Source organism: Diospyros lotus, chromosome 13 (genome assembly GCF_014633365.1).
Source record: "Diospyros lotus cultivar Yz01 chromosome 13, ASM1463336v1, whole genome shotgun sequence".
NCBI lineage: Eukaryota > Viridiplantae > Streptophyta > Magnoliopsida > Ericales > Ebenaceae > Diospyros > Diospyros lotus.
The window spans coordinates 22,202,297-22,217,377 of NC_068350.1; the positions used below are offsets into that span (position 1 = coordinate 22,202,297).

General features: G+C 35.8%; 1 protein-coding gene across 25 annotated transcripts in view; it reads left to right on the forward strand.

Moving 5' to 3' along the window:
* LOC127788477 (uncharacterized) overlaps positions 1-15,081 on the forward strand; it is a 184,083-nt gene that overhangs the window by 88,139 nt on the left and 80,863 nt on the right. Inside the window, exon 1 of one of the 25 annotated variants that reach the window (XM_052316795.1) lies at positions 13,091-13,518. The exons of the other annotated variants lie outside the window; for them this stretch is intronic. Within the exon in view, the coding sequence (XP_052172755.1) occupies positions 13,353-13,518 (166 nt within the window). The 5' untranslated portion in view covers positions 13,091-13,352. Of the gene's footprint in view, positions 1-13,090; positions 13,519-15,081 lie in introns of those variants that run through there. 25 annotated transcript variants of the gene reach the window in all.

Here is a 15,081-nt window from a genome sequence, read left to right on the forward strand (position 1 = left end):
CAATTTCACTCTGAGGCATTCCCTACAGTTGATTCGGTACTTATAACTGTTATTAATCCAATTTTTCGGTATGCTAAACCCATCAAAATTACATGGCAGCTCACACGAACATGGGGTATTACATTCTCCCCTCCTTACAAAAATTTTGTCCTCAAAATTTGCCACATGTCCTAAATCTCAAAATTCCATCCTTGAAATTAACACCTGACTGATCAAACAACTAAAGAGGATCGAAACTTGTGATTACCAACGCGCATATCAAAATCCGAACCCTTGAACTTACCATGCTCATCAACCCATAGACATGTTTACTAGTCAACCATGCATACCTTTCAAATCTTAACCGCATAACTCGGTCCTTGGGCCACGAGTCTTAACCTGAGCTTCTATCCAAGTCGGTACACATATCATCATAATTAGCTGTGCCTCATCTTAAGTCATCACCTGATATAACTTCAAGTTTTCGTTAATTGATCGCAATCATCATGTCATATCATTATTTCATTAAGAAATCTTTACAATTAATAGATTATACATGTCTCCAAATCTTCCTCTCGCAACTTAACTTTTAATATCAATCGAAATCTAACGTTGTCTTCCAATTCTAACAATACTAATATCCTTGCATCGCTTGCTCATTTGGTCGCCAAACTAACACCTGTTCATCCTTATACCCATAACTCAAATAACTCATCGCACTTTTCGAAGTGATCCTCAAATAACATTTTATATCATACAATTAATTATTTGATCCTCAAATTTGCTTGAATTAATCCTCGAGTAATAACATTTCATATCAATTGACTCTAAATATGCTCGATCCTTTTCGGAGCTACTTACTTACCGATCTTTGCTCGGACTAACTTTTCCCAAAACTTTTGATTCGTTTCCCGAAATCTATCAGGACATCTGACTTTTCAGAACTTCAAAAGCTTACGGTGCTTACGACAATCAACTTTGATCTCACGTTCTCGACACAAAGCCTTATGTTTTCATCATTTCTTTCTTGATTTGCTTACAACCTAGCAAGTCAATCTCGGTCTTAACATCTATCGTGATGTTTCTTAACATTATCCTCAATGTTCCTCATGCGTCTCCTTATCCAAGGAGTATACTAATATCATCAGTAGACATAATTACCGCGCGACTTCAATGCAGATGGTACTTTGGTCAAATCATCAAATCATGACTTCATTATCGATTTTCGAAATGCCTCATTTCTCGATTGCACATCATAAACATCCTAGTCTCTTACAACTATTTTATAATTCATCAAATTCAAGGTAAAGATATCGACTCTTAATTATCACCTTTTTCAAACCCCGATAATTTACGTTTTCAATCAAGCCACTTATACTTAAGTATCTAATAATCTCAAGCTATTATTAACAATTTCATCATTAAAAGTAATTCTGATAAATCTTCCAAGAATACCACCGGGTATTTTTTCTTACAACTTTTTACTACCTGCAAATGCTGGTTCAATAGATTAATAGGCTCATTATGATCATAACTTGCTAACATCACTTTAATGGTTATTTAGCTATATATCTCCCAATTTACCTACCAGGGTACCTAGACTAATCGTCTAGCCATACGAGAGTTTTATTCTCCAAAATCGAAAATCTCGGATTTTTAATCGATCTAGGCCTGCAGCTTTTCCTACTGTGACCCGTTATCCTGACACATCTGCTATTACTCGATTCTCTTAATCACGTCCAAGATTTTCACAATCTTCAAGACGATAATCTGTAACTATACTGCTAGCTAGGGTAAGCAGGTGCTTTCGTCACCTATGACACTCCCATCCTTGCCGAATTTCTTTCTGACAACTCTAAAGTTTCCTTATGAATCCTTAGATCCTCAATCATTTCTTTCAAGAAATTCCTCAAGAATCATAAACCGATTTATCTCCCAAAAATCTCAAATCAGATCAGAATATCTGATTCCAATCATCTTCCATAAACTTTATTTCTTGCAATTATGGCTCTCAATCTACCATTTATCATGGGGCTTCCGAGTTCTCTTCGTTGGGTTGACCACCGACAATTTTATCTGATTTTGCAGGCATACTAAACCGTAGTCACAACCTCCATTGACTAGGTCTCTTTATCATTCTCCCTTAGGGTAGTTACGACCTACCAGCAACTCTTTCGTTTTTCGGTACCCGAAATCTATTTTGAACTGAGGTTGCCATCTCACTACTCATCGTCAAAGTTTTAGACTAGCCTTGCTCCATTACCTAAAATCTCATTTATCGAGAATCCACTGACTCTCGCGTTCCGATCTTTAGATCCTGCGGACTATTGATGCAAGACCATTCATAACCTCATTGTCAGACTAGATACCGAGGTATTCTACTCCTCGAGCCTCACATTGTTCGTCGTGTCACCCACTCCCAAGATGACCGCGAACCCCGATACAATAAGTCACTCAGTCCATATTCAATCCATTTCATTCGGGTTGATTCCCTAGGCTTCCAGCCTCTTTTAACCTTAGCTAGTGGCACATCTCGCACCCTAGACCATTGGGACTTAAACCCATATAAGGTACAGACCCTACTAGGCTGTCCCAGATCTTCATGATCGTCTCCCAGATAGTTTGCTATGATGCTTCGATCGACGAGCTTCCCGTACCTTATCGCAAGCCATCCATCAATCATCTGCACGTGGGCCCTTTAGATCTAGATCTGTCACTGCAAACATCGAACCAGTAGTGTCGTCACGCTGCTAGGGTTCTTATCCCGTTCCTGCGAGTCACATCGGTTGCACCACCGTTGCCTTATCAATTGGCGCAACTCTTACGCCATCATTTGGCCATCTTCGGCCTCTTGCTTGACCCAATCTGTTGGATCTCTTATCTACACATCCTATTTCTGAGATATTAAATGATCCTTGAAATATATTTATCATTTGATCCTAACTCTTTAGCTAAGCCATGTCACATCAAACTAATCATCCCTGATTCGATCATCCTTGATAACCACCGTTATCTTATCATATCTTTCATTGTAATGACCTCAAATCGACAGTCTCTAGATCTCTCGGATCCTTAATCATGGTTACCGAGTCAACCTCATACCCAAATCAGATCCTAACTTTAATAGCTTAGATCATCTTGCTTGTACTAACCCCCATCAGGCTTTTACTATTCACCGAGAATAGCAATCGTATACTAGATTAGTGTTTGTATGTGAATAGTATACCAGGTAACTTCCCAAGAAAGAGAGGTGGGTCACAAATGGACACACTTAAATACCAAGTCTTTCCTTAGCCAGAATTTTGCCTAGACATGCACTTCCACTGCACAACACTTAATCCAATAATCTCTAAGCCTTTAATTGACAATCTCCGAATCTCTAAACAGGGATTTCATCTTACGAACCATCAGTCTCTTTTCCTTAAGCCTCCATTTCGGGTTCCTACTAACTGGTTCTATCAATATCGGATCCACTTAAGTCTCCAAATTGCTATTCCCTAATCTTCAAATAGGATTTAATTCCGATATCAACTATATTCGGGTCACTTAGGGCTTCCAATAATCTTAAGCTCTGATACCAACAGTAACGCCCTGCTTTCTCGGGCGCGTTATAAATTGGGACAATTCTGGGACAATAAATTTTTTCTTTTCAAACCTAATTTTAAATCACATCATACCTCGAATCCGTCCCAGAATTCCCGATCGTTTTTCTCGAAAGAGAATCATTATATACATCAAATGCGGAAGAAAAGATCGAAACCTGATATCTTAACATTAATCATAAATAAATTCAACATTCCTCAAAACGTTCAGAATCTAAAGTAGCAAAACTTAAATACATGGGCCACACAACATACATTTCACTCTTCATACACTCTCTCTGTTAAGTGCCGTTTCATACCTAATTTATCCTCGAATCTGCTACAATCTCCACCTAGAACGTTTGAATATTCCAGGGGCAAAACCCAAGTTAGATGATGAATCATCTAAGTAAGGGTACATAATGCTATATCATGTGTGTATGCAATGTCTTATCTCGTAGGTGTCAACTGTACCCCTCATGCTACCTACCATTTTTGCGACCCCCTTTTTTCGAAGCCGGGGTGTATGGGTGCACCCTTGGTAAAGTAGCGGTGCCAGTTCATACTCCGTACGGCCTCAAATGCGAGTGATCAATGATATCAACGTGTATTTATGCATTTCATAGTCATGTCATGTATGCAGTCTACATGATATATACATATCAGGGCATGTCAATATGATGAAAACATTTTCGAGGAACATAAATCACTTACAACTCAACCATTTCCCATAAAACTAACTTTAAATAGGGAGTACCACTTACCTTCTCAAGCTTATCGGGCTATCTCGATATCCGTGCCTTGCTTCGATTTGCGTGCCAACCTCAAAATTTGCATGAATCTCTTCAACTTCAGGCTCAAAGTATCTTAATCACCATAATTATTTAAATAAACATTAAAACATATTTTTCTATAATTTCTGGCATTTTCTTTAATTTTCTCTCTATTTCTTCCTATTTTTCCTCAATAAATCCAGATTAAATATTTCTAAAATATTTCCTCGAATATTTCACAACGACAATTCATAAAATAATATTTTGGAATTTCTGAAATTTTCTAGAGAATTTTACTCACCTTGACTTAGTATCTTCGACTTCTCGGTATGCGTGTCATATTCCCGAAACGCGTGCCCGGGTCGCTTTTCTCGCCAAAAGCTCCGAAATTTTACTGAATTCCCAAATCCCATTTTTCAAGATTTTTCTAACATTTTTTCTATTTTCTTTTCTTTTCTTTCTTTTCTTTTCTTTCTTTTTTTTTTTCTTTTTTTTCTTTTTCTTCTTCTTTTTCTTCTTCCCTTCTCCTCATTTTTCTTCCTCAACACCGCGCCTGCAACTCCCGCGCGCTCTAGCCACCGCTGCCGCCACCGCAAGTTGCCACTCGGCCCTCCGCCGGCTGCATCAACCTCGCCGGACCCCGGCTCCTCGCACACACCGTCGCGCGCGGCCGCCTGCTTGCTGCCCGCGGATCTGCTCGCTGCAATGCGCTACCATGGCAGCCCCTGCTCGACCTTGCGGCTGCAACTGGCCACTCCTTGGCCGATCATTCCCTCTCACGAGCTAGCTCTCTCTTTCTCTCAATCTCTCTCTCTCTCTTTCCCGATCATCTTGGAGCCCTGCTTCTTTTAACCAAGACTGCTGCCAATTTATAGGCAGTGGCTTCACATAATTTTTACTGTTGAATTGCTTGTCCACCACGCACATGATTTAATATGAAAATCTCCACAAATCCTGCTGTGATATCCTTAAATCCCGCTGCCACAATCTCCTAATTTTCAGCCAAAAATCTCGGCCATTCACAGAAATTGCCTTTGCCATTCACGCTCATATTCACGTGCATATATATATATATATATATAACTATTTATTACACTTTAAATTAAGAGAAATTATATATTAAACCCCAATTTTATCATAATATCACTTAGGTATTTTTCTTATTACAATCATGCCCTCAAACATAGATTAAATTTGTATTTTAATACCGAAAATTCATAATTAATAATCCATATCTTAGTTGAAAAGGACAATTTCGCCTCAGTGTCCTCACCGGACTATTGTTTCATCCTGAAACCACTGAAGGGTTGCTTATTACGCAAAATCGGAGCCTCCCTAGGGTTTCGCGAATTTTTCGGGGGCCTCCTGCAACGATTCGATTTTGCAACCTAAATGACAGCTGCATTTTAGCTGTACCGAAAACTGTTCCAAATTCGATTTCTTTCGATACCATAAATCCTAACTCGGAACGCATATCGACGCCATATCATTTTTCTTAGACAATTTCACTCTGAGGCATTCCCTACAGTTGATTCGGTACTTATAATTACTATTAATCCAATTTTTCGGTATCCTAAACCCATCGAAATTACGTGGCAGCTCACACGAACATAGGGTATTACAATGGGTACATATCATAGTATGTCAATATGATGAAAACATTTTCGAGGAACATAAACCAAGTATTTTCTATAAACTAACTTTAATTGGGAAGTACCACTTACCTTCTCAAGCTTATCGGGCTAAATCGATATCCGTGCCTTGTCTCGATTTGCGTGCCAACCTCAAAATTTGCACGAATCTCTTCAACTTCAACCTCAAAGTATCCTAATCACCATAATTATTTAAATAAACATTAAAACCTATTTTTCTATAATTTCTGGCATTTTCTTTAATTTTCTCTCTATTTCTTCCTATTTTTTCTCAATAAATCCAGATTAAATATTTCTAAAATATTTTCTCAAATATTTCACTACGATAATTCATAAAATAATATTTTGGAATTTTTGAAATTTTCTAGAGAATTTTACTCACCTTGACTTAGCATCTCCTACTTCTCGGTATGCGTGCCTTGATCTCGAAACGCGTGCCTGGACAATTTTTCTTTGCCAAAATCTTCGGAATAATAATAAATCACCAAATCCTATTTTTCAGGATTTTTTCGAGAATGTTTCCTATTTTTTTTTCTTCTTTTTCTTTCTTTTCTTTTCTTTTTCTTTTTCCTTTTTCTTTTATTTCTTCCTCACTTCATCTTCAACCTCCATTTCTTCACGCGCCTACACGCGAACCAGCCTCCGCTGCCGCACACCAGCTGTCCCTCCCGCCGCTGCCGTTGCCCACCGCCAGCCGCCTCGGCCTCACCGGACCCCGGCGCAACGCACGAAGCACAGCGAGCCGCTACCCGTGACTGCCGCTGGCTGCTATGGGTTGCAGCTCGCTGCAACTGGTTGCGGCCATGGCCGCACCAGCTGCCTCCGGCCGCCGCCCGAGCCTCCACAGCATCCTCCGACCGCCGCGCCACCATGCCCGACCTTGCCAGCTCCCATTGCGGCTGCTGCCGCGCTTGCAGTTGCGAGCGGCTACTTGCTGTCTGCAGCCATGGCCACTGCCATTGGCTGCTTCAGCTTCTTCGGCCACTGCTGAACGTCCCCTTGAGCCTCCTCGCGCCACCGCGAGCCACCCCCTCGGCCGATCAGCAGCTTAAAGCTGCCCGCTGCCACCGCCATGCTTCCCCTACTTCACGACTAGCTCACTGTCGCGGCTGCCATGGCCGCGACCCACCTCCTTCCAGCTCTCTCTCTCTCGAATTGCCCAGCCCGAGCTCGATCTCTCCCTCTCGGCCCTCGCTCTTTCTCTCTCCGTCTCCCACTTTCTTACTACTCTGAATTTGGCCAAATGCATCTCAATTTATAAGCGAACTGCTGTACGAGATGCATATATATATATATATATTAGATCACATTAATTGCATAATCTCACAAATCCGGCTGCCAAATCTTCTTCCTCAAATCTCGCTACTGCAATCTCCCAATTTTTAGCTAAAAATCTCGGCCATTAAAGCTTTACAGAAGCTGCCTCTGCCATTCACGCACATATGCACGTGCATATATATATATATATACAACTATTTATTACACTTTAAATTAAAATAAATTATACATTAAACTCTAATTTTATCATAATATCACTTGGGCAACTCCATAATTTCAATTATACCCTCAAACACTGGATTAAATTGCATTTTAACACTGAAAACGCAAAATTAATAATTTCAAAGCTTAGTTAAAAAGAACGATTTCGCCCCAGTGTCCTCACCGGGCTGTCGTTTCATCCTAAACCACTGAAGGGTTGCTTACTACGCAAAATCGAAGCCCCCCTTGGGTTCCGTTGATTTTTCGGGAGTCTCCTACCACAATTCAGTTTTATAGCCTAAATGGCAGCTGTATTTTAGCTGTACCAAAAACTGTTCTTGATCCGATTTCTTTTGATACCATAAATTCTATTTCGGAACGCTCGTCGAGACCATATAATTTTCTTTAGACAATTTCACTTCGAAACATTCCCTGCAGTTGATTCGATACTTATAACTGCTATCAAGCCAATTTTTTGGTATTCTAAACTTATTAAAATTACGTGGCAACCTTATACAATCATGGGGTATTACAGGTGACGTCCAAGTAGTCTAGGTGTGTGTTGCCAAATAAAAGGGCCCGTATTCATGATTTGTGTATATTGATAATTGTGAGCCTTAAGGGTTGTATATATATAGTTTGAGCATATTGATAATGAATTAGCCCTAAGGGTCATATGCATATATTTTAGCATGTGTATGTGTTGCAAAGATGACATAAGGCATATCATAGGGACCTATTGTTGTGAGGCATAATACGGATTTATTTGTATGATGATATGGAATTATTATGTATGGATTCAATGTTTGTGGCACTCAAAGATATAAATGTGCATTACTATATAATATGTTGCGAAAATGCATATTATGGTGAATACATATATATGTCATGTGAAAAAACATATGCATAAGAGCGTGTCATGTTGTAAAGTATAACATGGGTATGATTGCATGTGATATGGGACATGGTATGAGAGCATAATGAGAGGGTCATTGCATGATGTGATATAAACCAGTATGGGTTTACGATGGGGTATAATATGTCATGGATAAGTCAAAATAATGAGCAAAGTATATTATTTCTTTTCTTGTTACTTCTCTTATGTTAAATGAGTTCTCCATTATTGCCTCATCATTTTTTATGTTGTCAGTTTTATGAATCTTATTGCTATTGTTCATTAGATATATATACATTTGTTGGGCCTTATGGTTCATATTTGCTTTACATCATTCCATATAAGGGAAAAGTCATGAATGTGGGCATGTCCAATGAAGAGGATTATTGTGGGTGAATATGTATATAGAGCCCTTCCAACCAAAAGATCTGTGGGGGTGTTTTTAAAGGCAGTAAGAAAAGAATTAGCTTAAGTTGTATTTAGGTTTTTATTGTCTTTTAAAATTGAGTTGTAATGAATGGTGATATAAATATTTATATTGGCTTCTATTGCTTAATGAAAAGATATGACGAGTTTTATTTGAATTTATCAGTGCTTATATATGTGTATATATGAGGGAAAAAATGTGAGAAAAATTTTGGGCCGTTTCATAAAAAGGTTGAGCAAGCGAGAAAGTTGTGCTTATAATCCAAGGTATGAGCAAAAACAAAAGTTCTAATATTAGATTTAAAAGTAGTTTAGACCATAAGCACAATAAGAATAATTAAATATTTTTATTATAAATAAAATTATTAATATTATTAGTAATTGGATTGAGCTTAATCTAGCACATTACGTTGGGCCTAAAGGCGCCTAGGGCTTCCATATGGATTCCTATAAATAGGATCATAAACCCTGAATCAATGTGTGTGAAATCGAAAAGAAATTTTTAAAAAAAAATTCTACTTCTTCTCTCGAGACAATCTTAGATTAAGAGGTGGTTTCGGGTGAACCGACTCAACATCCTACGCCTGGAGAATTTTACAGCAAGTGACCTAATGGTGAAATAGGATTTCATCAACATATATTCTTCTGTTTTATTTTTCATTTTGTATATCATAAAATTCTGAAAAATATAATACCTAAAAATCAATTTTTATTTCACTGCACATGATCATATCTAAATCTAACAAGGTGTTCCTCTCATATCACTTGTTAGAAAATTAAAAAAAAATAAACATAGAAAAATAATTTATGTAACACCTACAAATGGGAATCAGATACATTAAATGTGGCTCGATATTATGCATAGATCTACAAAACTATGCAAAAATGTGTTAGAAAATAGAAAAACTATTTGACTCAATTCCAAAAATCAAACCCACCCAACTCATCAATATATGTGAATAAAATGAGTTATTGAATCTTAGATTTGGTACAGAAATTCTATTTCTACCATGAATGGGTTAAAATATCTAAATTTAAATTCTTCGACAATGAATTTAAGAAGATGAACTGCATGCATACAGAACATTAATCACAAGGCGTTTCAACAATAGGAACATGCGGCTTTTCGTACCTAGTTGGAGTTCGTAAGGTTTTCTTTGAGCAAAAGTAACCCATCAAAGCATGACAGTCGATAGATAATTTGTTCACAATTAGCATGTTCAAAAAATAAATATATTATTTATTCTATTAAATATAAAAAATATTTTATATATTTTTTCTATATATAGGAATTATATATTCTATTAATTAAGCAAATAAGTTATTTTGAGAATAGAAAAATATCCACAATAAAGTGAATTCCAAAATATCATTTTCTATTTTACTTAGAAAATAAAAAAATTGTGCGACTATGATTTGAAATGCATTGTTTTATTTGCACATTAATAGTATGAAATATCTTTCTAATCTCTAAATCATTCCAAAATATCATTGGTTCAAGGCACTATGATCTCATATCAATGTGATATGAGATGAAAATCTCGTCCCATAGAGATATGGTCAGTGATACTCGGGCTCAAAGTTAAGAACAAACCAAGTTTGCCTCGATCTATATCTATAATACAAAATCTATAATCATAGTATATTAAGTCAACGCATAATTGTGAAATATATATAAAATATGTTGAACACTAGTATTAAAAAATATGCTATTTAATAAAAATAAGATTTATATTACTTTAACCAAAATTAAATATATTATATATAAGATATATATTTGTTAAAATATATATATGATAAATCATATATAAATATTTGAATGATGTCGTGTAAGTAAACGATGATGACAAAAAAGGGAGAGATGTGGTGGGGCAACTCTTCCCTTTGCCAACTTCACACCTCAAACTTTTGATATGTTTTTATTCTATTTTTTGATGAAATAATTAAATTAAATTATAATTATATTCTTAACAGGAATAGAGATTCTTAGACTACGTTCTTTTTGCTATTTTCATGTTATTTTTAATTTTTAAAATAATGAAAACTCGTTTACTTTGTTATTTTTAAAAACAAAAAAAAAAATTTGTAAAGGAAACCCAAAATAACAAAATGTTGTTTTGGTTGTTTTCAACCAAAACAATTTGTAAATCCAAAACATGGAAAACACAATCCATTTTTCGTGTTTTGGCTTTCCCTCTTCACCCTTCTCTCATTTTTTTATTTCTCCCATCCTTTCAAGGACACTGCCACTACTGTTATCACCACCACGACCATCGTCGACCGCCATCTTCCAGATCCACAACCTCATATTTCTTTTTCCCTTCAAGGCCATCATCGATCGTCGTTGCATGACCATCGTCGACTGCCATAACCACTGCGACCATCGTCGACCGCCATCACCACCGCAACCATCATTCTCTTCCTTCTTCCTTCTCCCTTCAATCCATGATATATACGTAAGTATGCACAATTTATATTTGGCCAAAGGTTTAAACTTAGATTTATGAATATTCAACCGTTGGATGTTATTGATTTTTTGGTATGTTGGTCGATGGGGTAAGAGTGTCAGGTGGTTACCTTTAATCGCTGGAAACCACCAGCCACACTGACCGGTGGTGATTGCCAGTGTATTTTTCAATTTTGATCAAAAATTAAAAAACAGATCTATGAAAATTCAGTTGTTAAATTTGATAAATTTTTGTGTATGTTAACCCCTTAACTTGACATTTCTAATAGATTGTATGAATCTCTGTATGAGAGAATAAAAGAAGAAAAGAGTAAAAAAGAAAAGGAAAAAGAAAATAAAAGAGGTAGAAAAAGGAGAAAAGTTTATTTTTAAATTTTGAAATTAAAATTATATATTTATTTAAAATTTAAAAAAATATAATATATCTATATTATAATTAAAATATATAGAATAACATATAATATATCATTAAGTATTTACACATATTACATAAAATAATATTTATTATAAATTATCATTTAAATATCAGTAATTCATTAATTAAATTTATTATTTTATTTTAATAGTAGAATTTTATTAAAAATAGTTAATTTTTTTATTTAATAATCAAATTTGTTGAATAAAATATCATAAAATAATTTTATTCAAAATTTCAAAGTGAACCCATTTTTTAATTTTATATTTTAAGAAATGATTTTTTAAAATAAAAAATGCATTTTTAATTTTTTGAAAATAAAAAATAAAAAATAAATTTAAAATCAAAACTGAAAATAAAAAATATAAAGAGAACGTAATTTTATATTTAAAAAAAAATAGTTTTTTAAATTGATTTTTTATGATAATAATTTAAAATTTTAAAATTATAATATAAAAGCAAGGACTTTTTTGGCTAACAGTGCTAATTGATGAGTAGTGATGAAAACGTAATATTTTTGTAAAATGAGATATTTAACTATAACGTATTTAATCTTTTATAAAATTAAATATGATTTTGTAAGCCAACAAGATATACTCACGCGCGGCTCACCTGAGCAAGTGGGTCACGTCATGCCCTAGACGCGTCGTCTAGTAGATTCCACTGCCTCACTGAAACGGTAAAGTCCGGAGCCATCCCGATCGTCCATCCGATCTCTAACCCTAATCCTAGCCGTATATTCATACCGACCTCGTCTATAAATGGCGGACCTGGGTTCATTCTAAGACGTTGGAGCTCGAGGCAGTTTGCTGTTCGCGGCGGTGAGGTAAATTCTCTCTCAGCTTTTTCGATTTCGATGTTCTACGATAGCGTTTTTCGTAGGCATTAGGAGTTGTAGGTTCATCTCTTATAGCTGGAGGATTTGATCCTATATTTTTGCCCGTTGGAACAAGAATATCGGTGATTGAATGACTAGGGAAATCGACGATTTTCCAATTGCTTGCGCATGTTTAATATTTGGACTCCACTTCATTCATCCTAGCCTTGTTGTCCTGCCTATTGAATTGCCAGTATGTTCTCTGATGTGATGTGCCTTTTCGTCTATTCTAGTTTGTTTTATAGGAAAAAATAATTGGACAAAGAGGACGGAGTCTTTTCGTGGTTGTATTTCTCTATGGAAGTTGATCAAAGGAAATGGACAAGGGAGATATTTACATTGGTACGTTCTGCACATTGAAGTCCACTAGTCTTATATGTCCTTTTTATACACTGTTTGTCTTTTCCCATTTTACAAGCTGCCAATATGTTCGGATTTATTTGTGTTCATTTTTTCTGGGTTTTTTTTTTTATGTCAGATAATTAGACAAGTGCTCTTTGTTTGGTGACAATAATTGGACAGTAAGGTGTGTTTTTAGTGCTTGTTCATCTCTCTCTTTTCAGTAAATGATCTGGAAGTGGATGGGAAAGGAAAACAACAGAGTCGATTACACTGTTTTCATTAGAGTTCTCTACTCTTGTAGCTTTCCTTGATCTCCTGGTTCATACATTTGTCTTTCATTCACTGTCTTACTAACTGCCACTATGTTATCTAGAGTACTCCATATGTCTTTTTATTAGTTATTGTTTATTTTACAGCAGAGAAGAATCTAAAAAATCTGTCATTTTAGTCATCATTTTGGAATTGCATGGAATGGACAACAGGGGAATTCTTTAGTATTGTTCTTTTAATTCAAAATGTTTTCCTGCACATTTTGGTTTTGTTTTCCTGTCTTATGAGTTTCAGGAGGCCCACTGATGTATTTGTCATGTCTTTTCATTTGTTGAAGACTTTAACTGGACAAGAAGGAAATGGTATTTATAGCAATTGCATTATCTTTTTGTTCAATTGTGTTCTCGAAGTGGATGAACAGATAAGAGGGTCATTGCACTTGTTTTCGCCAATCAAAGTCTTGTAGTCTCATGTCTACTTTGTTTCAAGATTTTGGTTGTATTGTTGTTTAAGAGTACTGCTTCTATGTTTTTTTTTTTTCTAGGTTGGTTTTATATAGCAATCAATAAACAGAAAAGGAGGAAGGTGCTTAACTGTGGTCGGGGGAGTTACTTAAACTGGTTTTCAGAGCATTGCAGTTCTCCTGTCTTTTTGCCTTGAATTCTTGTTTGAGTTAGCCTAGATCTTCCATTAATTTTTCAACTCTTCTCCACTTTGTACATTTAGTCCATCTCTCCTATATTATGAGCCTACTTATGTCTTTGCTTTTGTCCTAGATTTGTTTTATTGCCCACAAGGGTCAGACAAGAAAGGGAAGGTGTATTTTTGGTCGTTGTACATCTCTATTTGTTTAGGATTGAAATTGTCAAGAAGGGCGTCACTGCCTCTTGTTTTCGGCACATTGTAGTTCTCTAGTCCCGTTGCTTTGAATTCTAGTTTTTCTTTGAGCTTACTCTTACCTACACTCCATTTTATATGTTTGGTTTTCTTTTCTTGTCTTATGAATTGGTAGTTTGTCTTCTGAAGTATTGCTTCTGTCTTTTCATTTGTTCTAGCTTTGTTTTATAGTAGGCAATACTTGGACAAGAAGGAAGGCGTAATTTCTGTTATTAATGTTGGTTTTCCCGATTTTTGGTGGTGTTGCCCAGAATTTCAGTTATGCCTTTTCATTTAAAATACTTGTTATAGCTTTTCATTTGTTTTAGGTTTGTTTTGCAAGCAATAATGGGACAAGAAAGAAGGTGTCCATTTAGCAGTTGCATCTCTCTCTCTGTGGTTTTGTGCACATCACAATTTTAGCTGTCTTTTACTATCATATTGGGTTCTAGTATTTTCGTTGCAGTACTTTTTTGTGTTGTTTTGTTCTAGATTTGATTTATAGCAGGCAATAATCAGGCAAGAAGGGAGGTGTCTTTTGTATATCTGTCTTTGTTTTGAGGTGTTTCGGAACTGGATGGATTACAAAACAATGGAGTTTTATCTGAAAATCTGCTTCTGTTTTTTCATTTGTTTAAGGTTTGTTTTAATGCAGGCTAAAAAGTGAGCCCTTTTTGCTCATAGGAGTTCTCTAGTCTCATATCTACTCTATTTTGTACATTTTGGCCATCTTTTCTTGATTTATGGACTTATAGTGAGTTCTCTCAAGTATTATTGCTTCTGTGTTTGGTTTTGTTCTAGGTTTGTTTTATGAGAGTCAATAATAAGGGAATAAGGACAGTGTCTTCATATTGGTGGTGCATCGGTCTTTGTTTAGTGTTGTTCTATAAGTGGATGGAATGGCGAAAAAGGGTTTAATTTCGACTTGTTTTCTGCAAGTTGCAGTTCTCTTGTTACACTGAATTATAGTGTTCTCTTGTCTGTATAATGCACCAGTTAATTGTTGTTATTAGTTGTCTGTTTCTATATGACGAGCTGCCTGGTTGTTT